At 44.1% G+C, this 26,951-nt stretch overlaps 1 protein-coding gene and 1 pseudogene across 2 annotated transcripts; both read left to right on the forward strand.

Annotated features, from left to right (window-relative positions):
* Window positions 1-1,633: 1,633 nt before the first annotated feature.
* Window positions 1,634-7,687, forward strand: LOC144372142 (olfactory receptor 2W3-like; annotated as a pseudogene).
* Window positions 7,688-10,030: 2,343 nt separating this feature from the next.
* On the forward strand, window positions 10,031-26,687 carry LOC101958131 (uncharacterized). Of its 2 annotated transcripts, XM_078035305.1 has the most exons (4): window positions 10,031-10,780; window positions 22,104-22,230; window positions 22,402-22,462; window positions 23,098-26,687. In XM_078035305.1, the coding sequence occupies exons 1-4, from the start codon at window positions 10,778-10,780 to the stop codon at window positions 25,814-25,816; spliced, it is 2,910 nt and encodes a 969-aa protein (XP_077891431.1). In that variant the 5' UTR covers window positions 10,031-10,777; the 3' UTR covers window positions 25,817-26,687. The 2 variants fall into 2 exon arrangements, with proteins under 2 accessions (XP_077891431.1, XP_077891432.1); XM_078035306.1 differs by lacking the exons at window positions 10,031-10,780; window positions 22,402-22,462 and having other exon boundaries at window positions 22,122-22,230.
* The last annotated feature ends 264 nt before the right edge of the window (window positions 26,688-26,951 follow it).

Here is a 26,951-nt window from a genome sequence, read left to right on the forward strand (position 1 = left end):
ACGTCACAGGTTTAATGGGTGTTATTTGAAGTTGTCCCCCTCAGACTCAGAGTCTGAGCCATGACCTAATGGAGCACAGCTCCACGACCATGGTTTACATCATGAGTTGGAAATTGTGACGTGTTTGGCAAAAGTAATGGTGAATGTGTTGTCACAGAAATTGTCTCATGTCCGTGTTCTCTTTAGCTTGATTTCATGGGAGGTTTTGCATATTTCATCTGACAAGGGAGCAATCTGGGTGCTGGGTGGAGAGGGGGGGCTCCCTAGGGCTGAGGACCCAGGATGCTCCTCTGAGCACATCCCTGCATCCTCCAGGGGAAGGTTGATGGCAGGGTGCCTTTTGTCTGGGGTGTCCTGGGTCCCTTCCTCTCCACTGTGAGGAGAGGGTCCCGGGGTCAGGACTGTTGGGCTCCCAGGAGCCTGGGTTTCCTGTTGGGAGTCAGAAGCCTGAGCAGTGACCTCCACACAGGGGCCAGGGCTTAGGATCCTGCCCCATTGCTCAAGTGAGGAGAAGGACACGGTTCCCGCCACAGGGGTGGCTGAGGGCGGGGCACAGCGCCAGGCTCCCCGAGTTCCTCTCCTGCAGGGAAGCTGCTGCTGCAGTTTTGCTTTGGTTTTTATTTCTCTCCTTTGCAAGTGGCACCTTGCATGGTCTCTGTTTCTGGAAATGTTGATACATTTTCACTTTTTACATGAGATTTGTGTGTATTTTATAGTAGTAAATGATAAAGTATCATAATGACAGCGTAGATTTATGCATTCATGACATTCTAAATTCTTGATAATGATTGAATATGTAGGGTGGGGCTGTGGCTTCATGGTGGAGTGCTGGCCTAGCATGCAAGACCCACTGCCTTCGATTCTCAGCACCAAACAACTATGAAATAAAGACATTGTGTCCACCTAAAAAACTAAAAAAAATATATATATTTTTTAAAATACTGAATATTTAGTTACATGTTTTGTCTTTTAGTTTTTCAAATGCTTGCAAATCTCTAAGCTTGTTTTATATACTGAACCAGATTTCTGTATGAGTTGCCCTTGTACTTCAACCCCGTGATGTTCAAGGATCAGCTGCACATGGAGTTTCCTAAATCCTATCATGGGGTTGTTTGGGATGTTCTTTGTGCCTCTGAGGTTTTGACAGGAGCTCAGGAACTTGTGTAGCTGGTAGAAGCAAAGGATGGAGCTCGGCAGGTGTGTGTCCTCCTGTTCTGCAGTAACAGTGAATCGGGGGTGGATAAGGGTAAAGATGGCAGCCGCATTTCCTGGGTGCAGACCAGCTCTGCCCCTCCACGTGGGACATTCACTTCACACAGATGTCTCCGTTTCCTTTTTATAACTTGGGAATAATAATAATAATCCCAGCAGAGCCTGCACAGCACAGATAGAGGTTATGTGAGTCAGGAAACAAGTCCTCACGGTGCTGCTTTAAGCCTGGCTCAGAGCCCGCACTGCAGCAGCCCTTGCCGCATCTGCTGTTGACACCTCTCCTCAGGTGCCATAGAGATGGATGGGACCCATGGCAGCTCCCAGGGCCTCCTTATCCTCCTGGGATTCTCCAATTTCCCCAATGTGAAGAGGGTCCTCTTTGTGGTCCTCCTGGTAGCCCACCTGCTGACCCTGCTGGGCCACACTCCATCCTCCTGGTGTCACAGCTGGACCCCACCTCCACATTCCCGTGTACTCCTTACCCCCTTCGTCCTTCCTGGACCTCAGCTTCACCCCCAGCTCCATCCCCAGCTGCTGCACAACCTACGTGTCCACCACAAGACCATCAGCTCTGCAGGGGCACAGTCCAGCTCTTCCTGTTCCTGGGCCTGGTGGAGTGGAGGGGCTGCTGCTGAGTGTCACGGCCTATGACACGTTAGTGGCTATCTGGAAGCCCCTGCCCTACACCGTGATCATGACTTCCAGGCTGTGGTGCAGTCAATTCCTTGGTCATGTGTCAGTGACCCTATGGTTACACTGCTGTGCGCACAAGAAGGGTCACTTCCTGTGTGACATACCTATCCTGATCCGTGTGGCCTGTGTCAGCATGGGGGCTATGGAGGGCACTGTCCTTGTCCTGGATGTGGGCATCATGCTGTTTCCCGTGGTCTTCCTCCTGGTCTCCTGGGGTCACATCGTCAGTGCTGTGCTCAGAATGCAGTGGTCCTCAGGAAGACCCAGTCTTCAACACCTGCGGCCCCCTCACCCTGGGCTCCTTGTCCTACGGGAACATCATCTTCAAGTACATGCAGCCAGGAGCCGCTCCTCCCGGGACCAGGGCGAGGTCCTCATGCTCTTCCACAACCCGTCACCCCCTCCTCAAGCCTCATCTCCACCCTCAGAAACAGGGAGGTGAGAAGGCTGATGCTGGGGAACAGAAAAGGGGACAAGGAGGGAGGGCCCAGGGAGTGGCCAGCACCCAGCCTCAGGGTCAGCTCCATAAGGGCCACTGCTGTCCTCTGAGCCGTGGGGCAGGTGAGGTGTCCGCCTGCAGCTCTCAGCACCCTTGCAGGGCTGGCCTCTGGGCGCCTGATTAAGGCCAGCGCTGTGGGTTTATAACAGCACAGGGCCTGTCCCCACCCCCGATGTGCAGCCCTGACCCTGCAGGCTGGTTCCAGGGCCACCGCCGCCCCCCGGGTCCTGCTTCTGTAGTTTGCTGAGTTCACAGTGGTGCTCTCGGCGTTTTAGCTGCAACCTCCCAGCTCTCTCAGGGCTCTTGGTGTGAACCACTGTGTCTTCCTGGGTGGCGTCAAAGCTGAGTTCAGCATGGCCGCGTATTCCCCTCCCATAGTCTCGCAAGGAAGCGTGTTGTCTTTTTCTGCCCTCTGTTAGGAGACAGACAAATGAATGGTGGGAGCACAAGGTTAAGAGAGTAACTATAAATGTGGCCCAGTGGGCAGACCCCACGTGCTTCATTTGCCAAAAAGCAATGTCTCTGCAGGCCTGCCTGCAGGAAGTGGACAGGGTCTGTCCCATTCCCCAGCAAACCACCTGTTGTCTGCATGGAAATGCAGTCGGAATTAGTATGCGTGAGAGGAACCCAAGAGAGTATGAAGGGACTGACTTTTGTGACCCTTTTGCCAGAGCAGATTCTGAAACATAAGGATGATTCCTCCTAACCATAAAACTTGTAGCAATGTGTAGTTAAGAATGCAATTAGCACTGCTCAGCACGGGGGCCTGATGGCTTGGAAATGACCAGGCCACCAGACAGACCCAGGCCATGGTCTCCAGAAACCCACTCCAAGAGGCCAGAGAGCCTTTGGAAGGTCTGTGGAAGTTAAGAGATGAAAGTTGATGGAGAGGAACTCAGCCTGCCACCAACACAGCCCCGCCACAGCGCCCTGCCGGTTGACACCCACAGGCATTGGGTGCCCTGAAGGAGGGAAAGAAGGCAGTACAGGGGATGGGCCCCGGGGGCCATCTGCAGAGCAAGTGCTCAAATCACTCACTCTTGAACTTAATGCCCTGCAGACTGGAGAGACCTCGCCAGAGCGGCTCCTGAGCCCACAGCATTTTTGAAGTGGAAGGCCTTCTTCCATGACAAACGTGAACAGCAGGGGATCCTCACCCCCACAAATGTTGCCCCCCCAGCTGAGTGCTTGTCGGGAGGGGGAGTCTACTCTTCTCCTGGTACAGGCCACAGGCCCACCAGGTTATGTCAATCTGGTGCATTCTCTGCTTTAAGAATGTGCTAGAAAGAACCAGCTGGGGGAGGTACAGTGGATACACAGGGCCTAAGGCAAAAATCCACTGAGGACTTGCCACAGTTTATCGACAGGGTGAACAAGGCTTGAAAGGAAAAGTGTCTCATGGAGGAGCAAGGGAAGCCGCAGCCAAGGAGGTGATCAGGGAGGGACTAAATAAGGGACAGAGAGCAGCAGGCGCCAGCACAAAGCAGCCCAGTGGATGACTGGATTTGGCCACCCAGGATACAGGGACACAAGGGGCTCAAGCCTCTCTGCTGGCCTCAGCCTTGGCCACTGCAGGAAAGCAGGAATAAGGTAGCTATAAAGGAAGAGGCCGCTCCACTTGCTGGGGGTGTGGAGGGACAGGACAGTTCTGGCGAGAATGCGCAGAGCCTCTGCAAATTATTTCCTGAACTGACCAAGGAGGCTTGCAAGCAGCTAGTCAAGACCACAAAAATATGCCCCTTTCCTTCCTGTTGTCGCTTAACAACCTGCTGGAGTAAGTCCCCAAGGTTAAAATCTAATGCCTTAGGGCAAGTAGATGTCACTCATTGTGTACCTTCAGGAAATTAAAATATGTGTATGTGGTCACTGATACCTGTTCAGGCTGTGGAATGGCCATCTGCATAACTTAAGTGCTTGGGGATCATGGCAGCTCCTTTCTCCATCAAAACTGGCACTGCTCCAGCCTCGGCAAGCAGAGCCTGCAAGGAATTCTGCTCTACGTGGCACAGAAATCATGTACCTGGGATCCCCTATAATCCTCAGGTTTAATGCATTGTAGACAGAACACGCAAGGAATTAATGACCACGCTACAAAAACAGGGCAGGGGAGGGAGGGGGCTCTGCCAAATGCCCTCTCCATGCCTTGAACAAAATCTTATTTACTTCAAATTTTTCTTCAGCTTCAAAATTTTCCATGAAAATAGCCACCCACAAACATAGGCCCCCTTCACTGTGCCCTGCCACTTACCTATAATCTCCCAGCTGGATCCCAGCACAAGTGCATGATGGTCTAGCGACTCTCCTAAAACTGGGTGCAGGGTTTGTACATGTTGACAGAAGCCTCACCCCATCTGGGTGCCTGCAGTGAAACTGCCTGCCACGTAAATTGGGCTTTGGTCCCTTGGCCACCAAATTAGCGGTGGTCAATTGGGAAGGAGCCCTATCTAAGCTCTTTTCTAATAACTCTGGCCTGATTGATCCTGAGGTAGCCGTACAAGGACCACCCGAGCAGGGGAACACCAGCACTCCCACGCCTGCTCGGCCGAGTGCTTTCTCCGTCGTTGATAATGAGACCTACAACCAGGACTGTCCTCTCTGTTTTGCTCTTGCTAATGAAACTTTTGTAGATCAATATAACAAGTCCTATGCTGGCTGTCTCTCACTGACACTTGGTAGTTAACACTACCAATAGCCAGAGACACCCCCCCACACACAATGGCAAGTGCCAGAAACCCTGGCTGCCAACATGCCCACAACACTCTATAGAAAGCCAATTCTGATAATGACAGCACCCCATGGAATCGATGTGTGGCAGCCACACCTTGTCTCCTAGGTAAGAGAAATTTCTTTGGGGAAAATCAACACCTAAGTGCCGGGTTGGGCACAGCTCCCTGGAATGTAACCCATGTGCCTCAAAACCATGTGGGCTACTGCAGTAACTGCTCCCTGGGATGATCTGTGATCAACCACAATGCAGGAAATCAATATGGCACGATGGATATCAGGCCAATATTGCTGGCCACTAGACCCTTCAAATGGGTGGCAGCTGGCTGGATGAATGAGTGGATAATGGGGCCTAAACCCAACATATACCTTCATCCCAAATTATACCCATACCCATTGTGCACAAGCTTGTGTCCCGCCACCCTTGCCATGCTCATAATCACTGCCTCTGATGGTGTAAATATCACTCATGCAGAGATCCCTTGTGCAGTCAATGCATCCTGCTGGCTCCCAACCTGTCTACACCGGCTATGAAAGCTAAATGTGTATTGATCCTCAGATGCCCCCCGCAGCCTGGCTTCCAGTGAACCAGTCCAAAGAGTGGAGGAGTCCATGGGACATGCAGAGGAAGCATCCTCTGAGTGAGATCCTGCACAGGTCAAGGCGTGATATTGGCCTCATCATTGCTGGGATTGTTGCCCTAGTGGCCGCCATCGCCACCACAGCCACTGCCACTGCTGCGCTCACTCAGGGGATTCACACTGCACACTGGAAACAATGTGTCCCCTGTGTGGCAGCAGCCTTCGCCTCTCAAAATGACTTAAATAAACTGAACTGAACCACTATTTGCCTCATTCAGCAAGAACCAGACCTCCCCCAGTGTCGGAGACCAGCTCCAACAGGGCATCTCAGGAGACGAATGGATGGTGAGGAGTCAGCAAAAGAACAACACAGACTCCAAAGTGAAGGTGCTGATCCCAATCTTTACTTGTGAAGTTGGTAATATATACTTTTCATTTTGGCAGGCTCACAGTACTTTGTGGTTACAAAACAGGAATCATTATTCAGAGAAACAAAATATTACATAGTACAATTAGAATAGAAGAATGCATCTTGGCTTATGCATAAGCAAGCATTTGTACTTTCAGTTCGTGTTTTGCTTTGAGCTGTTTCTGTTTAGTTAATTTTAATAATAGTTACAAATGTCCCAAACTATTGGCCTATACCTTGACTATTCTTTCTTGACTTACTGACTGGAACCGATGCCATGGTTACGGCAAGTGGTTGACTTGTTATTAATTTTAATCAAACAAGAGTAAGAGCACAAACCATTGTGCACAGGAACAAGAACAAGTTGCCCAGGACTAAGCACTAATCTGTCTTCTTAACATTAATTTTTCTTCTCTAGATTTTAATTTAATTTCTCAAAAGCATCCTTGCCAGGAATACACAAAGTTTTTTATTAGACATTAACAATTTACACTCCACAGCTGAATCATTGTATTTAGAGCAAACAGATCTATGCTTTAGAAGTAGTTGCATTAATTGGGACAGTCATGATTTTTCCTTCATACTTAATGGTCATATAAGAAACCGCAACTATACTTATTAAAGGAATACAAAAACAAACCAGCCCATTCCCAGAAACATACTGCGCTCCTCCAGAGAATGGACGCCTTGCGCCACCCACCTCAGTAGGGCCTTGCCATTGCCTGAGTCAGGGGAGGAGCGCAGCACACCAGGAGCCACAAAGTGTTCTGTTTATGTTGCTAAGGCTCACAGTCACCCTGAATTTCATAGTATTTGCGTCACCCAATACGCTGTATCTGACAATGGAACCTTGCAGTTCTCCACTTTTTCTCAGTTCATGAAGGGCGCTTGGGATGCTCACTGTGTTACGACTGCATGACGTCACTAAGGCCAGGGTCAAAATCTAGGGGATGAAGTTGTCTGTCTCAACAGCCTCCTCTTTCTTCCAGGGATTGGCTGAACATTGGAAAAACCTGAGGGCCAAGTTACTAACCCTTATAATGCTATTACCCTGGCCCTACTGAGTGTGACAGTAATAATATTTTTCTTGTGTTGTGAGACGCTTATGCAAGCATGTGAAGGCCACCAAACAAAAATCAGGGATGCTAGCAAAAATCCTTGTGGCAAGTCTGAGGGGGAGATGTGAGGACAAGTGCATGGAGAACTGCATATGTGGCATACATGAAGGTCACCTGAGAGGCAGGCCACTCCCCTCCAGCTAGAAGTGTGAGCAGCAGACTGCTCACCCTGTCGGCCCCTCCCTGGGCGTGAGGCCACTTGTTGCAGACCCTGCACTTGCTCCATGGCCTGCTACTTGATTGATTGTGGCTCTTCAGAGCCTCTCCTGTGCCAGCAGTTGCTCAACAGAACAACCTTGGAATCATCAGTAGGCCAGAGGGAATATTGGGGGGCCTACTTTGGTCTCCTAGAGTTGTTCAGAAATTGTATTGGTGGCTGCGTGTAATGTGCTTAGCTGCTGCCCGAGTGTATACACATGGTAACTGCGCAATAAAATCAGACCTGCTTCCTGCTTGGTGTCTGGAGGTCTTGATTCGTGACTCTCTAGCCACACTGTCCTCGACCCTGTTCCATGGGCCTCGTTGCTGGATGAGACAGAGCCCACACAAACACAAAGGCCCGGTTTCCTTGGAAGCAATGTACAGAAGCAAACGCACGGACCCAGACATGGAGCAGTGCACCAGACACAAGAGCACTTGGGGATTGAAATTGAACACCACAGAGGAGGCTTGTAAAACAAGCGGTCATAACGCAGGACGGCCAGCAGGGGGCACTCTGCCCACGGCGAAAACAGGCCCCTGCATCAAGGAGAAGATTCTAAATGCAGGAAACTGGATGAAGCATCTGCATAGGAGCACAGCCCAGAGAGCAGAGAGTGACTGCAGAGACGTGAAAGAGAGGTCTCAGGACGTGTTGGCAAGGAAACTGTCCCCATTAAGGGCCTGTAGCCTGGCTGGGGATTAAATTGGCAGTAGGAGAGATTCAGAGAGAGAAGCTACTCAGTCCCTTGCATGTGCAGGGGCGTCTCCCTCAAGTAGAGACCCAGAAAAGGGCCAGGTTGCTGAAGACTGCAGAGCCTCTGGAGTACAGAATGGAACCAGCGGGTGTCAGGGATGGTGGAGATGATGACAGGAGGGAAGGGAGATGGGTGGGGGAGCAGGGGGCCTTGCTGTGCAGACAGGTCTTGGGGTCAGTTTTGGGTGGGAGAGGCAGCCCGGCTGGTCAAAATAATAACCTTGCTTTAATTTGATTTTAATTGGAGCCAGTGGTCTTTCCTTGCCTCCTGGTCTAACACCCTCCCCTGCGCCACACTCACTGTTGTTTGTGTTCCTAGAAGCTGCCATTGTCCCTGGAGTGAGATGAAAGAGGAATTTTAATCTCTAAGATTCTTTTGAAAATAAGCTGTGTTTCTCCAAAAAGAGAATAGTGAAGGAGGAAGGTGAGAGCTGAAGGGACTCAGGTTGACCAGCAGCCGGGAAGGGCTTGGAGCTGGTGGGCTGCGCCTGTGGCTGGAGGGTGCCAGGACAGAGCAGGCTGAGCAGACAGACATCAGTCATGGCTGGGGTCCATCCTGATGGGTGGCTTTTCCTGTCTGAGGTGGAGATCCTCAGGCAGTAGCTGCTCTCTGGATGTCACACTCTCAGGTCTCATTGAGGTGAATGTGAGACACTGTGTAGGATGTGAAAGATTTCACAAAGTCCAACTTAAGAGAAGAGAATAAAATTGTATATACTTTGCATTATTGGGGTTAATATGACAGGCTGTGTTGGTCCCAAGTGGCAAATTGGGGCCAACACAGCCTGTCATATTAACATATAAAAATATGTTTTATATGCGGGCTTTCTGCCAGAGCTGAGCAGGGTTATTATTTCTTTCTGATAGTTAAACCCAGGAAGCTGAGAGCCCTGGGTGAGCATCTGGGGGTACATTGCTGCCTAGGCAGGATGCAGATGGGCTTGTGGCTTTTCTTGAAAATGTTGGTGCATCTGAAACCTTGACATGGAAAGAGTTCACAAAGGGGGACTTTATACTGAGAGAAAATAATGAGGTCAGTCTGTGCAATAGAATGACATGTTTCAAGGAGGCAAATGAGCTTAAGCTCACAGACATGTTATGAGACTACAGATGCCTGAAGTCTAACCTAATACAATTCTACATATTATGACATTATTTGCATGTCACCTATTGCAGTAATAATACAATATTATTCTTTTACAATAAATACTGACTCCTACATACAATTTCCCCTATTTATGACAATGATTTCCCTTTCTAGAAAATCTCACAGCCCTTGTCAGCACCTAAACACAGAGTAAGGACTGGTTTCGTTGTCTCCCTGGTGTAGCTGCACTGGTCAAAGTTCCTTTCCTGCTTTCAATCAACACCTTTTCTTTTTGATTTTAGGGCAAACAGGTGAGCAGACTTGTGGGATCAGCAGAGTCAGGTCTGTACATAAGAATTGATAATAGTAGAAGGTAGACTATCTACATTGAGCACAAGGCGCCCATTTTATTTCCGCTGCACATTGCTGTTTGAGAGGGTTGCCTGCCTCCCCACACCCCACCCCTTTCTCTGCTGGGGATGGAACACTGAGCCACAGTCCCAACCCCAAATGTTTCCTGTTATAGCTCAGGCTGCCTCCTCAAAGACCCGAGGCCAGGAGGTAATGAGAATTACTAAAATAATTTTCAAACTGTTTTCATTACTAGATATCATATATATGTGGGGTATATATGATAGCTTTAAAGAGTGTTTAAAAAATATGGAGACAGTGTCTTTCTAATTTGCCTGAGGTATATATATATATATATATATATAGAATAAACCCAGTGGGGTTTGACCTGGACCACTGAGCTACATCCCCATACTTTTCATTTTATTTTAGGAGAGGGTCTCTCGGGGCTGGGGTTGTACCTCAGTGGTAGAATGCCTGCCTCACACACATGAGGCACTGGGTTCGATCCTTAGCACCACATAAAAAGAAAGAAATAGAGAATGTATTATCTACAACTTAAAAAAAAATAAAATAAAAAGAGAGGGTCCCACTCTTTGCAGACGCTGACCTGACCTTGGGCTCCTCTAGCTTTAATCTCCCAGAGAAGCTGTGCTTTGTTTTTGTGTTGAGGTTAAACCCAGGGCCTCCTCATGCTGGGAAAGCACTCTATGGCTGAAGCCTAGCTCAGCGCCAGGTGTCCCCTCTGTACCAGAGGCTAAGCCAAGGCTTCCCACCTGGATTAGTCCCCAGCACAGCTGAAAAGCTCAACCTGAAAAGGGCTGGAGCCAGGAATATGTCACTCTACCCAATTTCAGCCAGTGATTGGATGATGCGGGCTGTCAGTCACGATGCAGAGGCGGGCCTGGAGGCCCTCCATCCCGGATGCTGGGGGAACTGCCCAATCAGTGCGCAGAGGGAGAGGAAGGGCGGGCTTCCGCAATATCGCGGGTTTTTCTTCCTCAGCGACTTGGCCTTTCATCCTTCAAGCCAAGGGTTTTCTGCTCCAGGGACTCAGGTGACTCTGCGCTGCCTGTGTCCCCCGTCACCCCCATCTCAGGTGCCTCGAGGTTCCTCGAGAGGATGCCAGGTCACCACAGAAGGCAAAAATGGTGAGTTTGCGACCAAAGCTGAAGGCACGCGGCACAACCTGCCTTGGGGCCCGGTGCCCTGGTGAGCTGGGGAGCGCAGCGGAGTCGTGGCCCTGTCCCTTGGCCTCGTGGGGTGAACTGGGTTTGGGGTTTTTGAAGGGAGCTGCTGAGCGTGGCAGATTGCACGCTGGCGGTTGGCCCTAGAACCTGTTCCCTGGTTTCCTGGGTTTGGAAGGGCGGCTCAGGTCCCTGGTGTCCCCTTTGCTCCCTACTGGTGGCCCGACCCACTGTTCCCAACGTGGAGGAAGCAGGGCCACAAATGCACCTTCCTCCTCCCAGGGGAGCTCCTCCGGAGGCTGCTGTAGGTCCCCCAAATTGCAGGCGCCTCCTGCCTCTAAAACCCACCTTCCCTCCACCTCACAGCTCGGCCAGACGTCCGTTCTTCCCACTCGGTCCAAATGCACACCGTCCGCTAATTGTCACTTTTCATCTAGTGAAATATTGGGGAGAATAGTTCTTTTCTTTTAATTGGGGACCCAAACTCGGGGAGCTTTATCAGCCACATCCCCAGCCTCCACTTTTACTGAATTCTGAGATCTGCACCCACTTGGTGTGGAAGCTGGTCTCCAACCTGTGATCCTTCTGTTACCGCTGTTTACCAGTGACGAGTCCTTGCTTCCCCGAATGCTGAAGTATATCACCAGAGAAGCACGTTGAGGCAAGTGTGGAGGGGAAAGTAGAAGGTTTATTAAAGGACAGCAGAAAAGACTTCTCCCCGCAGGAAGAAGGGGACCCAAGAGGTGGAATCCCTGTAAGGGGGAGGTCTTCCCTCTTTTATAGCTAAAGTCTTCTTTCCGCTTTCCCCACACTTTGTTTCTCATTATGATGCAGTGATAGAATGCAGGTGGGAAGGTCCAAAAGGTGGGAGATTGGTGGGCTGGAGGAGTAATCTGGGCAGAAAGGACCTGGGGTGGCTTTTGGATTATGATTAACAGTTCCTTAGACTGGATTCCTGCCTTGGGGACATTAACATTTCAATTGCTGCTCTGGTTTCCTGGACTCCATTCTCTATAATGGCCTCTGTTTTATTTATCTTACATAATATTAGACCCAATTTGCCTAACTATCTATCTGTAAATCTGGCTTCACTTCTGCTTCAGCCTTTAAAGTTCCTGCGATTACTGGGCTGTCTGGAGGGGGCAAAACTGTGACTTATGCAGTCAAGGGGAGAAATAAAGAATGTCCACACACTTCTTCCCCTTTCAATGCTCTATTCACTCAAATTACTCAATACAGTTTAACTGTATAGTTTTTTTTATTATTTTTTAAAGAGAGAGTGAGAGAGAGGAGAGAGAGAGAGAGAATTTTTAATATTCATTTTTTAGTTCTCGGCGGACACAACATCTTTGTTGGTATGTGGTGCTGAGGTTCGAACCCGGGCTGCACGCATGCCAGGCAAGCGCGCTACCGCTTGAGCCACATCCCCAGCCCTAACTGTATAGGTTCTTAATCAAGAAAACAACAATCCTTAATGCTAGGCATTGCCATAGACATAATCAATTCACAGCAAACAATTCTAGGTTAATTAATTCACAGCAAACAATTCTAGATTCATTCTAAGCACTGGGAAACAGTTAATCATGATAAGCTAATGACAGACATTCCCTCTGCATGCTAAGTTCAAATATCTTATGTCTGAGGCTTTGAATCCAGCAGATGCACACTCACTCAGACCTCGGTGACCAGGTCTGGAACCAAGGCAGGCTTTTCCTGGTGTGGAGCAGAGGACCCTTTGAGGAGGGGGTCCTAGGGAGGAATTGCAGCTTTCACCAAGGTCCAGAGGAGACAGTAGAGTTTGAGAGCAGTGAGGATCATACAGAGACTCAGGAAAGATGCCAAGTGATGGGATATCAGATTCTCATCAGGCTCTTCAGGTCAAATGCATCCTTTTTTCTGTTGGCTAAATTCCTGTTCATCAGCTCTATTATTTATACTAAATTTGGGGGCTTTTGATCACACTTTCAGTCCTTATCAGCTATCACCCTATTTCTCAGTGACATCCTTTACCCTGGGGTCAACTCCACCCCGATCTTTACTCTCTTTATCAGGGTGAGGGGAAGGAACTTGTTTGAGGCCTTTCTGGAGGGATCTGTGGATGTGCCTGGTGAAACTGCAGGTCTTTTAAATGGAGTTGCTTGGGCTCAGGCCTAAGGCCATTCTAACAAGGCCTGTGCCACTGTCCCTGGTAAGAAGAACACTTTTGAAAGCATTTGTTTTCTATTTGTGAATATTATACTTGAGGGGAAAGAATAATCACTTAATAGTTCCCTGTGTTTGTTCAAAATAATTACTTTAAAAGGAAAAAAGCATTTGTTTATAGAACCTAGGGATATTGAATCTTGGATTATTTTCCAAGCCCCCCTGCCCCAATTTGACATAGATCATTTATTTACTTAAATTTGTTTTTCATTAGTTATACATGGCATTATAATGCATTTTGACACAGTACACATAAATGGAGTGTAACTGCTCCTTTTTCTGGTTGTACTTGATGTGGATTCACACCAGTCCTGTAGTCATATTTCTACATAGGATAATAGTGTTTGATTCATTCTTCTGTTCTTAATCCCCAACTCTTTAAATTTGATTTTCAGATGGGGTCTGGCTATGTTGCCCAGCCTGGCCTGTAAGTCCTGACCCTCATGCTTCAGTTTCTCAAGCTGTTGACATTAAAGGCTTTGGCAATCCCAGCTATGGAAAATAGTTCATTTTGATTTAAATATTAATGACCATACTCAGGAACATGGATTCAAGTGACCCTAAATGATGTATGTGTCCCACCCTGAAAGACAAGGATTAAACCCAGGGGCACTTAATCACTGAGCCACAATCAGTTCTTTTTAGATTGTATTTTGAGACATGATCTCATCAAGTTCCTTATGGTCTCACTAACTTGCTGAGGCTGACTTTGAATTTAGCAATCCTCCTACCTTTTCCTCTAAACCTACTGGGATTACAGTCATGTGGCACAGTGCCTGGCCTACATGAACTTATATAAAAGAAACTGTGTATCACTACATTAACCAATTGCATTGGTAGGATCATCAGATTGGTGGGCTACAGAAAGAAAGGAAGGAAGAAAAAAAAATCTCTTCTGACTGTTCTTATTACATTCTTACTTTGGTAGACGGTGGGGACTAGATGTCTGGTAAGGGTAGTGATATATTCTGAGAAATTTAATAGTTTTGAGAATTGTGGTCTGATACAGAAATTAAGATAATTGGCTATTAAAGGGCTTAAGATAGCCCAAGATACTTTCTGCTCTCCATACAGAATCCTGCCTTTCCACCCTCATGGTGGTCTGGTTAGCCAAGTCAAGTACTCTGAAGGTTCTTTGATGTAGTTGCAACTGTATAGAGAACTTGAGTTTCCAGCTATAAAAGCCTTGTGCTTCTCCTTTTATCTTCCTTAGGTGTAGACACCATGTCAGATTTTTTGGGCAGAGGTTCCCTTTGGACACCTCACAGGGTCCTATATCCTCAGCCACTGTCCTCTCCTGGAGCTGCCCCAAGGTGCCCACAGCTGCCCTGGTCCCTGCAGGGTGAACAGAACTTCAGGCCCTGGGTCAGCTCATCCTAGAGGACAGCCCGAGGTGTGGGGTACAGCCTCTCAGGGAAGCTGCTGGGGGCTCTGGGCTGAGGAATCTCTTGGAACAGCCCTCATCTAGACAGCTACTTCCTTGGGACCTTGTTTTTCCAAAGCTGTTCCCATTTCCTGGAGAGAGGTGGCCAGTCATCCTGTGGATACTGGTGCTGAGGGGCCAGGTCACCAGTGATTCCTGCCCTTTTAGTCTCACAGTGTGAAGGAGCAAAACCTCTCCCAGAGCATAAGCAACACCCACCCCAGTGCAGAGCTGTGCAAACCTGAAAAGCCTCGTAGACTGGAGTCATGGTCTAGGTCCCTGGGAGGGTGATTCTAGAGGCTTTCAGGAAGCAAGACCAGGAGAGGTTATGTCCCAGATGTCAGGGACCTTCCCTGCCCCTTGAGCCTGACACACGTGTGCTCCCTCAGCACCAAAGCTTTCTGTGTATCACTTTGCAATGATCTGCTCACATTTTGAGGCCCAGGTCTATTTTTTTCAGAGCCAAATGGGAAGGACTATTATTAAATAGGCAAGAAAGAAGTGGATTTTAAAAAGTCTAGTTACATTTCCATTGTGAAAACAATTACAGCCAGGTACAGTGGTGCACACCTGTGATCCTTGCTGTTCCAGAAGCTGAGGCAGTAGGATTGCAAACATGAGGACAGCCTTAGCGACTTAGCCAGGCCTTATGTCTGGGGATGTGACTCATCAGTAAAGTTCCTCTGGGTTTAATCTCTGATCCCAAACCAAAGAAAAAAAACAGAACAGTAAAACAATCAAACAAACAACAACAACAAAAAATAAATGCATCTAATTTATCTTTTGCTACCCCTGAGTATGCATAGAAATTTGTTAGATTTGATCTTGTCTTTTCAATGATTTCCAATTGAAATCCATGTCCTAGATTCCAGAATGCCACTTAAGATACAGAGAAACTCTGTCTATCATTATTGCTGCAGGAAATGAATTCATTTCTACAAAAACTGTGGTGGATAAACTTATGAATTTGATTTTATGTAAATTAGTTACAGTCGTTGACAAGCTCATGAATATGACAGGAATGACAGTAGTGTTGTTGTCTGGACTTGACAGGTTTATGTTATCTGTGTGGTTTTTGGTATCAGGAATGGAACACCGAGGTGCTTAGCCACTGGGCCACATCCTTGGCCCCTTTTAGATTCTTCCTTTTGAGTCAGGGTCTTTCTACATTATCTTGGGCCTCAGACCCCTGAACCACTGGGGTTACAGGTGTGCACCATCACACCCATCTTCATTGGAAGTTTTAAGGACAATTTTGGCAATACCTAAAATACCCAACTGTGATCATTTTAAAAGCACTGAATACTTTATCAGTGAAATAATAAATGACACCTGTTTTCTGAAAAGGAGAGATATATATGTCTCAGTAAGGGTGCTGATCCTCTCACAGGCACTCCCACCATGTCACCTGATTGCTGTTCCCTCCTAATTACCTCCTCCTAGGGCTACCCATTTGGGAGCTGGCCTTTTAGCTCATGAAACTTGGGAGTAACATAAATGCCCTCTCTATTCTCTCTGTCCTGTACAATATTTTCACTGGTCTTAGATACTATTTTCATTTTAGATGTAGTTTTTCTAAGTTCACCCCAAAAATCACAATAATCCATGACCTGAATTTCACATAATTTACTGAAATGCTCTTTGTTTTTTCAAAGAGTGTAGATCATAGGAAAGTTCAGTCTCCTTTGTAAGAAAGTGTGTTGTCTTTTTATTGATTTTTTTGGTTGCCTCTCATTGTGTATCTTTTGTATTATAATCTTTTTTATCACTCATTACATATATTTTCAGGGTTGTTTTTTTTTTTTTTTTTTTTTTTGTGTGTGTGTGTGTGTGTACATGGACTGTTGAGGATTGAACCGAGGGCTATCAAGTTCTTACTACTGAGCTACTCTCCACCCCAAGAAAATTAGTATTGTAGACTGGGGTTTACTTATTTGCTGATGTATTGAGTGCTGGGATTGAAGCCAGGGACTTGATCATGCTTATGTTGTCCTAAAAAAAAAAAAAAAGAATTTCAATGTGTGAGCAGCATTTTGGAGGTGAGCTGGTGTTTTAGTGGGATATAAACCTAGAGGCACTTGACAACTGAGGACGTCCTCAGCCCTTCCTATTTATTATGTACCTATTTATTTTTATTTTATATAGTTGTATAGGGGCAGAATACCTTATTTTTGTTAATTTATCTGTTGTGCTAAGGATCATTCTGGATGTCTTGCTAAATTGCTGATAGAGCCTCCAACTTGCCTATTCCATGCGTTGACCTCCCTAGTGGCTGAAATTACAGGTACACACCACCACACCAGCAGTTGGAATAACTTTTAAAGATTTATCATCCAGGGGTTGTGATTTTGACTCAGAGAAAAAGCGCTCACCTAGCATGCGTGAAGCATTGAGTTCGATCCTCAGAACCACATAAATATTAAATAAAAAAATTGTGCCCACCTAGAACTAAAGAATTAATATACATTAAAAACTAAATTTTATCCTCCAGTTTCTTTCCAATGGAAATAGTATTGAAAATTAGTTTCCTTGCTTTTGTCCACAGTTTTGAAATTTGTAACTATGACTTTTCTTCTTTGCTTTATTTTTTGCATTATTATTTGTGAAAGGTATTCATTATGTAATATTGTTTCTTATGTTTATATTTGTTAAAGTTTATGGCATGGTAGTTCATTCACTTCCTTATTAAATCAATTTTGTTTTTCAGAGCAATTTTAGACTTATAGTTTGTTAGTCAATGTTCTCTAGAGGAACAGCATCAACACGAAGTGTGATTATAAAAGGGGACTTATTAGATTGGCCTACTTGACCCGAAGCTGGATGTCCACAGTGGCCATCTGCAGGGTGGAGAGCTTGAGAAGTAGTAGCTGCAGAGTCCAAGAGGCTGAAGCCTCAAAACAAGAGGGATCAGTGGTGATGCCCTAGTTCAGACCAAAGGTTTTGGAAACTCCCTGGAGAAACAGGAGAGTCCACTTTGGGAGAGTGAAGAAGGCAGAGTCTGAAATCATCATGCCATTGCAGCAGCCATTAGAGAAATAAGGCCTTTCTCTGCTGCTGCTTCCTCCTTCTTCCAACTTTTGTTTCACCTAAGACACCGTCCTATTGGATGGTGCTGCCTATACCTAAGGAGGCTCTCTAGTTTGGTTCTCTGTTCCACATGCCAATCATTTGTAGACACACCCTCATGGACACACCCAGAGGCCTCTTAATCACAGGTATCTTTTAGTCCATTGCGGTTGACAGTTCAAATGAGCCATTACATACAGTATCAAACACCCTTCTCTACACTGTTCTCAATATTTTGCATTGATGTTGGATGCTTGTTAGTTACTGAATCAGTATCCTACATTGGATTAAGAGAGTGGATGAAGCAACACTTTATCATCAGCTGAAATCCATCCTTTACCTTAGGGTTCCTCCTCTGTGTGGTGTTATTTTGTGTATCACATACTCTACATAATAATGTCATACAGAAGAGTATCAGTGCATCTATAATGTTGTCTCTTCTGGAATGTTCTTGACTTGGAATCTTACTGCACTTGGCCTTTCAGACTGGCTTCTCTCACTTTCCAGTCTGCCTTTAAGGATGCTGTATCTTTCCAGGCTGAAGAGTTCACTTTCTGGGTGATGTTCTTTGGTGTGGTTCAACTGCAGCTCGTCTATTCAGCATTAAAAGGTGCATCTTTCTTGCTTTTAGCTTTGGGCAGTTCTGGATATGGCTGCTGTAGTCATTGCTGAGAAGTTTTCTGTGCATAATTTCCACCTCATTTGAATAGACACCTTGGAGTGTGGTGAATTAATTGTAGAGTGTACCATCTTTATTTTGTAAGAGCGTGACTGTCTTCCAGAGAGAGTGTTCTTCTCTCCATTCACATGAGCAAGGGAAGGGTTCTTGCTGATTCATGTTTTCACTGTCTTTTGGAGCTTTTGGTGTTTGGCATTTCACCTCTCCAGTTGAGTATCTGGTGGCACCTCATTGTTCATTTTGAAGTTTCCTAATTATATGCAGGTGAACATCTTCTCACACACGTATTAACTGTGCCTATTTATTGAATGAGTGTCTTTCCAAATCTTTTTCCCACTTACAAGTTGGTTGCTTACTTTTTTTTACTGAGTATTCTTCATGTATGTTGAATACCAACCCAGTGTCACTATGTGTTGTGACAACATTTTGTTCAGTTCTCCAGCATGTCTTCTCATTCTCTCAAGTGCATCTTTTGAAAAACACAAACTTCATTTTGATCAAGTTCTATTTACAAGTTTTTCACTCACAGTTTATGTGTTTGATGTTGCATATGAAGCTGTCATACCAGCTCAGATTTCTCTGTAAGTACTTCTTTGTTATTTTAGTGAAGTTTGGAGTTTTGCATTAGACACTACAATGTATAGGCAATTTTTTGGTGCCAACAAGTGAACCCTGGGCCTCCTATGTGCCAGGCAGGTGCTTTGCTAGAGCTGCAGTCCCAGCTGTGTGTGCTACTTTGAGACTGAGGCTCCACTGGGAGCTCTGTGACATTTGTGAAATGAGAATGTTTTCTTTCTCTACATGTTAATTCATGTCCAGTGCTTTGGCAACATTGTCAAAGAGAGTATATTTTCCATTAATTTTCTTTTGTTCCTTTGTCAAATATCAGTGGAATGTTTTTATACTGTGCTAAATACCACTGTGTCTTGATGATTGTAGATTTTTAGTAGCTGTTAACCTCAGGTAGTGTTCATCCTGTGAACTGAGTGTTCATTACTGTGTTTGTTGTTCAGATCTTTTGTTACTGAAAACATAACTTAAAATATTTTTATTGGGATTATATTGAATCAATAAATAAAATTGGTAAGAATTGATGGTAACTAGGCTTCCCATCTGTGAACATAAAAGTATCTCCAAATATTTTCCATGTCTGTAATATTTTTATTAGAAGTTAGCAGTTTTTGTCATACAGATTTTTGTTAGATTTATATATGAGTATTTCTCTTTTATTGGTTCTGTATAAGTGGTGTGTGTTTGTTTTTCTTTTCATTTTGGTGCTGGGTGTTGGACTCAGGGCTGCTCTACCATTGAGCTACATTCCCAAAACTTTTAATTTTTTGTTTAGAAACAGAGTCTTGCTAAATTGCCCTGGCTGGACTCAAACCTTGGATCATCCTGCCTTGGCCCCCTGATTGGCAAGGACCAGAGGCATGGCATCCATGCCCAGCTTCCTGTGGTCAATAGTATAATAATTGTCCTATTTATTAACACGACAACACTGATGTCACATCATTGTTTTTCATGATTCTTCAGTAGATTCTAGTAGCATAGAGCATCATGCTGTCTCTCTATGAAGACGTTGTGTTTTTTTGAGCTTGAGTGTTTTTTCATTATTCTTGATTTTTTTAACTATTGATATAATCAATATTTATTATTTAGCTTTTTGTTGTTATGGATAATGTTAATTGGTTTTTTAATTCTGAATCAGCCTTGCATGTGTGCAGTGTTCCTGGGCCCTGCAGAGGCTGATGTGAGTGGATCTGGGCAACTTGGCTTGACTTCCCACAGTAGTATGCTGGTCCCTGGAAAATTTTAACTGAGTTTTAAATGTGGCATCAGTCTTACAGAGCTGTAATAATTTCCTCTTGGCTGTGTTCATAATTCTTTTTATTTATTTTTGGATTCAATAAAGTATTGTTTGATGAGGAATTTTGCATTCATGATCATGAGAGTCTTTCATAGTTTTCTTTTCTATTTAATACTTTTATTTATCTATCTAATTTTGATAATATGGTGAAATATGCCATATAAAGAATTAGAAGGGGAGCTGGGGTTCTGACTCAGTTGTTGAGAACTTGCCTAGCATGTCCAAGATCCTGGGTTCAGTCCTCAGCACCACATAAATAAATAGGATACAGCTATTGTGTTCAACGACAACTAAAAAATAAATATAAAAATAAAGAATTAGGAAGTTTTAACTCAACTTCTGTTGTCTGGAAATAACAGTAGAAAATTGGTGGCAGGTCTTAAGTGTCTCATGGAAGCCTGTTTGACATGTCTTGCCTTTCTTTCTTTCTTTCTTTTTTTTTTTTTTTTGAGGGGGGTGGGTTAATTATATGTTTTTTTAAATTTTTGAAATGTGTTTTAGACTTTCACAGTTAAATGTATAATAAATGATATTTTTCTGCAGAATAGTGGGATGAAGTATTCTTTGCAACTTAGATTTCAGTTTCCCTAGACCATCATTGTGATCTGTCTCCAAGACACCTACTGTCATTCATAATTTTTCCATGCCATGAAGAACAGCCCACGAAAGGCTTTCTCTTGGGCTTCTACTAGCCTCTGTTGATACTGTCGTGCTTCAAATGTCATGTGTTTTAAGGCCTTGAGCATGGTTCTTTGTGAGTGGCAGTTGTGTTCTGGTAGGTGGTCCTTTGGGCTGTTCCACACTGTGCAGAAATTATAGCCTGCTTAGAGACCCACATGGAGTGGCCTGCTTCACAAGCAGTCAGCGTGGGATAGTTCAGGATTCTGGGCTGCAAACCTGCTGCTTTAACACACCCTGGAAGTGCTTGTGCCTGAGGTTTCCTTGCACCAGCTGTGCTACAAGAATGAAGAATCTCTTTCATGACAGACAAACATTGTACATGTGGCCTATCTTGAACAAAGTGTCCTTGATCAGAATGGTGGTATGTGTCTTAACTGTACATGATCTGAGTGAGACATATGCTGTTCAGAAGAGATTGAGAATCATTGCACATTCATGGTTGCCATGAGGTTTGGGAAAGGATTTTTTTCTGTCTGTTAAGAAAACTATTTTTCAAACCGAAATACTTTTGTAAGGCTATTGTTTGGAGAAGGTGACATCTTGGGGTCATTGAGTTCTTTCTGAGACACATGCCATCTTTTGACACACCCCATTCTGCTTTGACATTAACCACCAGAAATTATTATATTGTTGCTTTTATTAATCATTGTGTTTGATTACTAATTGAGTAAATTTGTTCTGGAGTAAAGCTCCTGCAAACTTCTAGTTGTCCTCAGTGTAATCACCCAAGTTGAGCTCAGTCCCCAGTGAACACATTGTGACAACCTGTGTAGAAGATTGTCTAACTGTTGTCTATGAGGGAAACTCTCTAGTGACTCCATACTCTGAGGGTGTGGGTTGGGGCTGATTCTAGGCACTTCTTTAAGAATGGAACAATTGACTTTCAGAAGGAAACAAATACCATGTTGTCTATATTAACTGTGTAGGCCCAGTGAGCCACTGTGGTTGGCAGGATCTCTCAAATGCTGAGTTTTGTGATCCCAGCAATTTCCTACTCAGTCAGCTTTCTTTTCTAAGGGTAAGTAATAAGGAGAGTGCTAATATTAGCTCTCTACTGCACAGGATGTTGGTAAGAAGGTGATAGAGATGCAATCAACAAAAAAGATAAGGGTGACCAGGGAGCCCCGCTTACTTCCTGTGAACTCACCAAAGGAAGGGTGTACAACACTCTACTATTTACCTTGTGTGGGGCCCAAATCTGGTGTTGGAGTGGCTGTGAAGAATTAAATGCACTGGAGATTTCAATGACCAAATCGTGGAATTAATCGAGAGGCTAGGGAATCATGTGAACATCATGCATGTTGAGTATAGATTTCTCATGCTGTAAAATCTTTCCTGTCTTCCACTACACATTTGTGGGATATTTTAGATCTCAGTGACCTTTGAGGATGTGGCTGTGAACTTCATGCAGGAGGAGTGGGATTTGCTGGATGCTTCCCAGAAGAACCTTTACAGAGATGTGATGCTGGAAGTCCTCAGAAACCTGGCATCTATAGGTAATAATTTGTGTATTTACTTAATTAGAGAATTTGTGTTTATTTTTTTTATTTTTGTAGTACATGAAAAGACAATCAGTTGGTGAATTAATGTAGCAAAAAATGCACCATGAATTTGGAAAAGCATTTCTAGCTCCTAGAAATTTATAATGTTTTGGTTTCACATTTTAGGAAACAAATGTGATGAGAAGAACATTGAAAATCAGATCAAAAATTCTGGGAGCAATCTAAGGTAATTGTACTCACAAGAGGAATCCTTGAGGGAATCTGGGGATGTCATATAATTTTTAAAACCAATGCAAGAAATTTGCACAACTTTAAATGTATTTATTCTTATAAGATTTTTTACCAGAAATATATACTTCACTGGAACTGGAGTTGTGGCTCAGTGGTAGAGAGCTTGCCTTGAATGCTTGAGGCACTGGGTTTTCTTCTCAGCACCACATTTAAATCAATAAAGTTTATTGTCCACTGAAATAAATTATATATATAGATATAGATATAGATATATAGATATTCAGTCTATTCAAAGTGCTTGACATGCCAAAAGTATTATGAAATTGCATATGTGAGTAGAACTATTTGGATAATGACCATAGGCAAGCTGTGTTGCAAAGCATTGTTTCCTCTCAATCTCTTTATTTTCTGGCAATTTGAACAAGTTTGAAAATCCTAGGCTTTACCTCATGTTGGAAGTAACGTTAACCTAGAACCTTAAATAAATACAACATCATGAATTAATCAAGTATTAATAATGTGCTTGTCATGAGATACCAATTCTTAAGCAAAGAAAAATTTTAATAGAGTAAATTCATGTGACTGCATTATGTGTGCCAAAGACTTCATATTTCCTTCATTCCTTCATAGGCAGATCACATCTCACTATGTCCCCGAACGCTACAAGCATGAAGAACGTGAGGAGAAGCCATGTGAATTGAAACTATACAGGAAATCTCTGGTTTCTCTCAAAACTGTTCACACACAAATGTTAACACAAACTGGAGATGGACCCTATGAGAGTACAGTATGTGGAAAAGTCATCAGTTGTTCCAATGACATTCAAAGGCATGAAGATTCTCATACTGGGTGGCAACCTGATGAATGTCAACAATGTGATGAAGCCTCATCTTCTCCCACAGATGTTCAAAATCACACAAGAACACATAGGGGAGGTAAAGCTTTTCAATGTGAGGTATGTGGGAAAGCCTTTCATTCCCCCACTTTATTTAGAATACATGAAAGAACTCATTCTGGAGAGAAATCCCATGAGTGTAAAGAAGGTGGTAAAACCTTGGTTTCACCCACAGGTCTACACAGTCACGTGATCACGCACACTGGGAAAGTACTTTTTAAATGTAACGTATGTGGGAAAGACTTTGCTTACCGAAGTTTATTTAGAATACATCAGAGAAAACATACTGGAGAGAAGCCCTATCAATGTCAACAATGTGGAAAAGCCTATACTACTTCAACTTACCTTCAGATACATGAACAAATCCATGCTGGAGAGAAGCCCAATGAATGCCAACAATGTGGAAAAGTCTTCACTACTTCTTCTTCCCTTCACACACATGAACGGACTCATACTGGAGAGAAGCCTTTTGAATGCAATCAGTGTGGCAAAGCTTTTGCTCAATCATCTACCCTTCACAAACATAAAAAAACTCATACGAAAAAGAAACCCTATGAATGTCAACAATGTGGGAAAGCCTGCCCTAGTTTGTCTTACCTTCAGAGACATGAACGTAGGCATACTGGAGAGAAGCCCTATGAATGTACGCAGTGTGGCAAAGCCTTCACTCGGTCCAATCGCCTTCACTCACATGAAAAATCTCATACTGTGGAGAAGCCCTATGAATGTCAACAATGTGGGAAAGCCTTCAGTACTTCTTCCTACCTTCAGATACATGAGCGGACTCATAGTGGGGAGAAGCCCTATGAGTGTAAACAGTGTGGCAAAGCTTTTGCTCTGTCGTCTACCCTTCACTCACATAAAAAAACTCATACGAAAAAGAAACCCTATAAATGTCAACAATGTGGAAAAGTCTTCACTACTTCTTTTCAGCTTCATAGACATGAACGAACGCATAGTGGAGAGAAGCCCTATGAATGCAAGCAGTGTGGCAAAGCCTTCACTAACTCCTCTATACTTCACAGACATGAAAGAACACATATGAAAAAGAAAGCCTATAAATGTCAACAATGTGGGAAAGCCTTCACTACTTTGTCTTACCTTCAGATACATGAACAAATCCATACTGGAGAGAAGACCAATGAATGCCAACAATGTGGAAAAGTCTTCACTACTTCTTCTTCCCTTCATAGACATGAATGGATTCATACTGGAGAGAAGCCCTATGAATGTAAGCAGTGTGGCAAAGCCTTCACTAACTCCTCTATACTTCACAGACATGAAAAAACTCATACTAGAGAGAAACCCTATGAATGCCAACAATGTGGGAAAGCCTGCAGTACTTTGACTTTCCTTCAGAGACATGAACAAATCCATACTGGAGACAAGCCCAATGAATGCCAACAATGTGGAAAAGTCTTCACTTCTTCTTACAACCTTCACAGACATGAACGAACGCATACTGGAGAGAAGCCCTATGAATGTAAGCAGTGTGGCAAAGCCTTCACTCGGTCCACTCACCTTCACTCACATGAAAAAACTCATACTGGGGAGAAGCCCTATGAATGTCAACAATGTGGGAAAGCCTTCAGTACTTCTTCCTACCTTCAGATACATGTACGGACTCATAGTGGGGAGAAGCCCTATGAATGTAAGCAGTGTGGCAAAGCCTTCATTATGTCCTCTAAACTTCACAGACATGAAAAAACTCATACTGGGGAGAAACCCTATGAATGTCAACAATGTGGGAAAGCCTTCAGTACTTCTTCCTACCTTCAGATACATGAGCGGACTCATACTGGGGAGAAGCCCTATGAATGTAAGCAATGTGGGAAAGCCTTCACTGACTCCTCTATACTTCACAGACATGAAAGAAAACATACTAGTGACAAATCCTATGGATGTCAACAATGTAGCAAAGTTTTCACTGACTCCTCTAAATTTCACAGACATGAAAGAACACATACTAGAGAGAAATCCTATGAATGTCAACAATGTGGGAAAGCCTGCCCTACTTTGTCTTACCTTCAGAGACATGAACAAATCCATACTGGACAGAATCCGAAGGAATGCAAACAATGTGGAAAAGTCTTCACTTATTCTTCTAACCTTCACAGACATGAACGGACGCATACTGGAGAGAAGCCCTATGAATGTAAGCAGTGTGGCAAAGCCTTCACTCGGTCTACTCACCTTCACTCACATGAAAAAACTCATACTGGGGAGAAGCCCTATAAATGTAAGCAGTGTGGCAAAGCCTTCACTCAATCCCATCATCTTCACAGACATGAAAAAAAGCATACTGGAGAGAAGCCTTATGAATATCAGTGTGGAAAACCCCTTGACACATCCAGTGAACCTCACATACATGGAAGTATTCATGCAGAAGAGAAGCCTAATGAATACCAACAATGTGGAAAAGTCTTTTTCTTACTTTTTCTTTCACAGACATGAAGCGATTCACACTCAAGAGAAACCCTATGAATGTAAGCAGTGTGGGAAAGCCTTCACTCAGTCCACTCATCTTTGCTCACATGAACGAACTCATACTGGAGAGAAGCCCTATGAATGTCATCAATGGGGAAAAACCTTTGTTATATCCCATCAGCTTCACTTACATGAACAAACTCATATTGCAAAGAAATTGTACTGATGAAAACAATTGGCAAAGACTTCTGTTATTACTGTTCTTCTCATCAACATGTTGGAAGTTTACTGGAGAAAAATTCTTTAAATGTGAAATGTGGTGGATCAATATTTCTTGTCTCCTTCAAACACACTGCTCACTCTGCTGAATTTTGTACTGGGGATTGCACTGCAGATTTGGTCTGGTGGCCCTCTACCACTGAGACACATCCTCATTCTTTTTGATATTTTTAATTTTGAGACAGAGACTTGCTGAGTTCCTTAGGGTTTTTCAAAAATGCTGATGCAGGCCTCAAACTTGTGATCCTTTAGCCTAAGTCTCCCAAGTCTCTGGGATTAAAGGCATACATCACCACATCTGGCTGAATAACTGTTTAAATGTGAAAAAATATAGCAAATCATTCCATTTTCCCTGTTGTCTTCAAACCCATTTCCCTCACTGGAAAACAAACACTCTGAATGGGGACGATTTGCTATACTCTATCAGTTTAATGTTCTGGACCTAATTTTCTTCTCTTTTATGAAAATTCTCATGGAGAGAAGCCCTATGAATGTAAAAAATGTGGGAAATCTTTTAATTTTTGTAGTTTCTTCTGAGTACTAGAAAGATACTTTTGGAAAGATTCATGCCAAAATGAATAAATCCTATGCAAATAAGAAATACAAAGGGTTAAGATGTTTTAGTTTTGTTCAGTTGTATTAAAAAAAAAATACTGTAGAAAATCCTGTGGATAAGCCATGTTGGGCAGTACTTAGTTTTGACAGTTTTATTCAAAGACATAAAAGTATTTACATCTGGGCTGGGGATGTGGCTCAAGCGGTAGCGCGCTCGCCTGGAATGCGTGCGGCCCGGATTCGATCCTCAGCACCACATACAAAGATGTTGTGTCCACCGAAAAATTAAAAATAAATAAATAAATAAATAAATATTGAAAAAAAATTT

Source organism: Ictidomys tridecemlineatus, chromosome Y (assembly GCF_052094955.1).
Source record: "Ictidomys tridecemlineatus isolate mIctTri1 chromosome Y, mIctTri1.hap1, whole genome shotgun sequence".
Taxonomy (NCBI): domain Eukaryota; kingdom Metazoa; phylum Chordata; class Mammalia; order Rodentia; family Sciuridae; genus Ictidomys; species Ictidomys tridecemlineatus.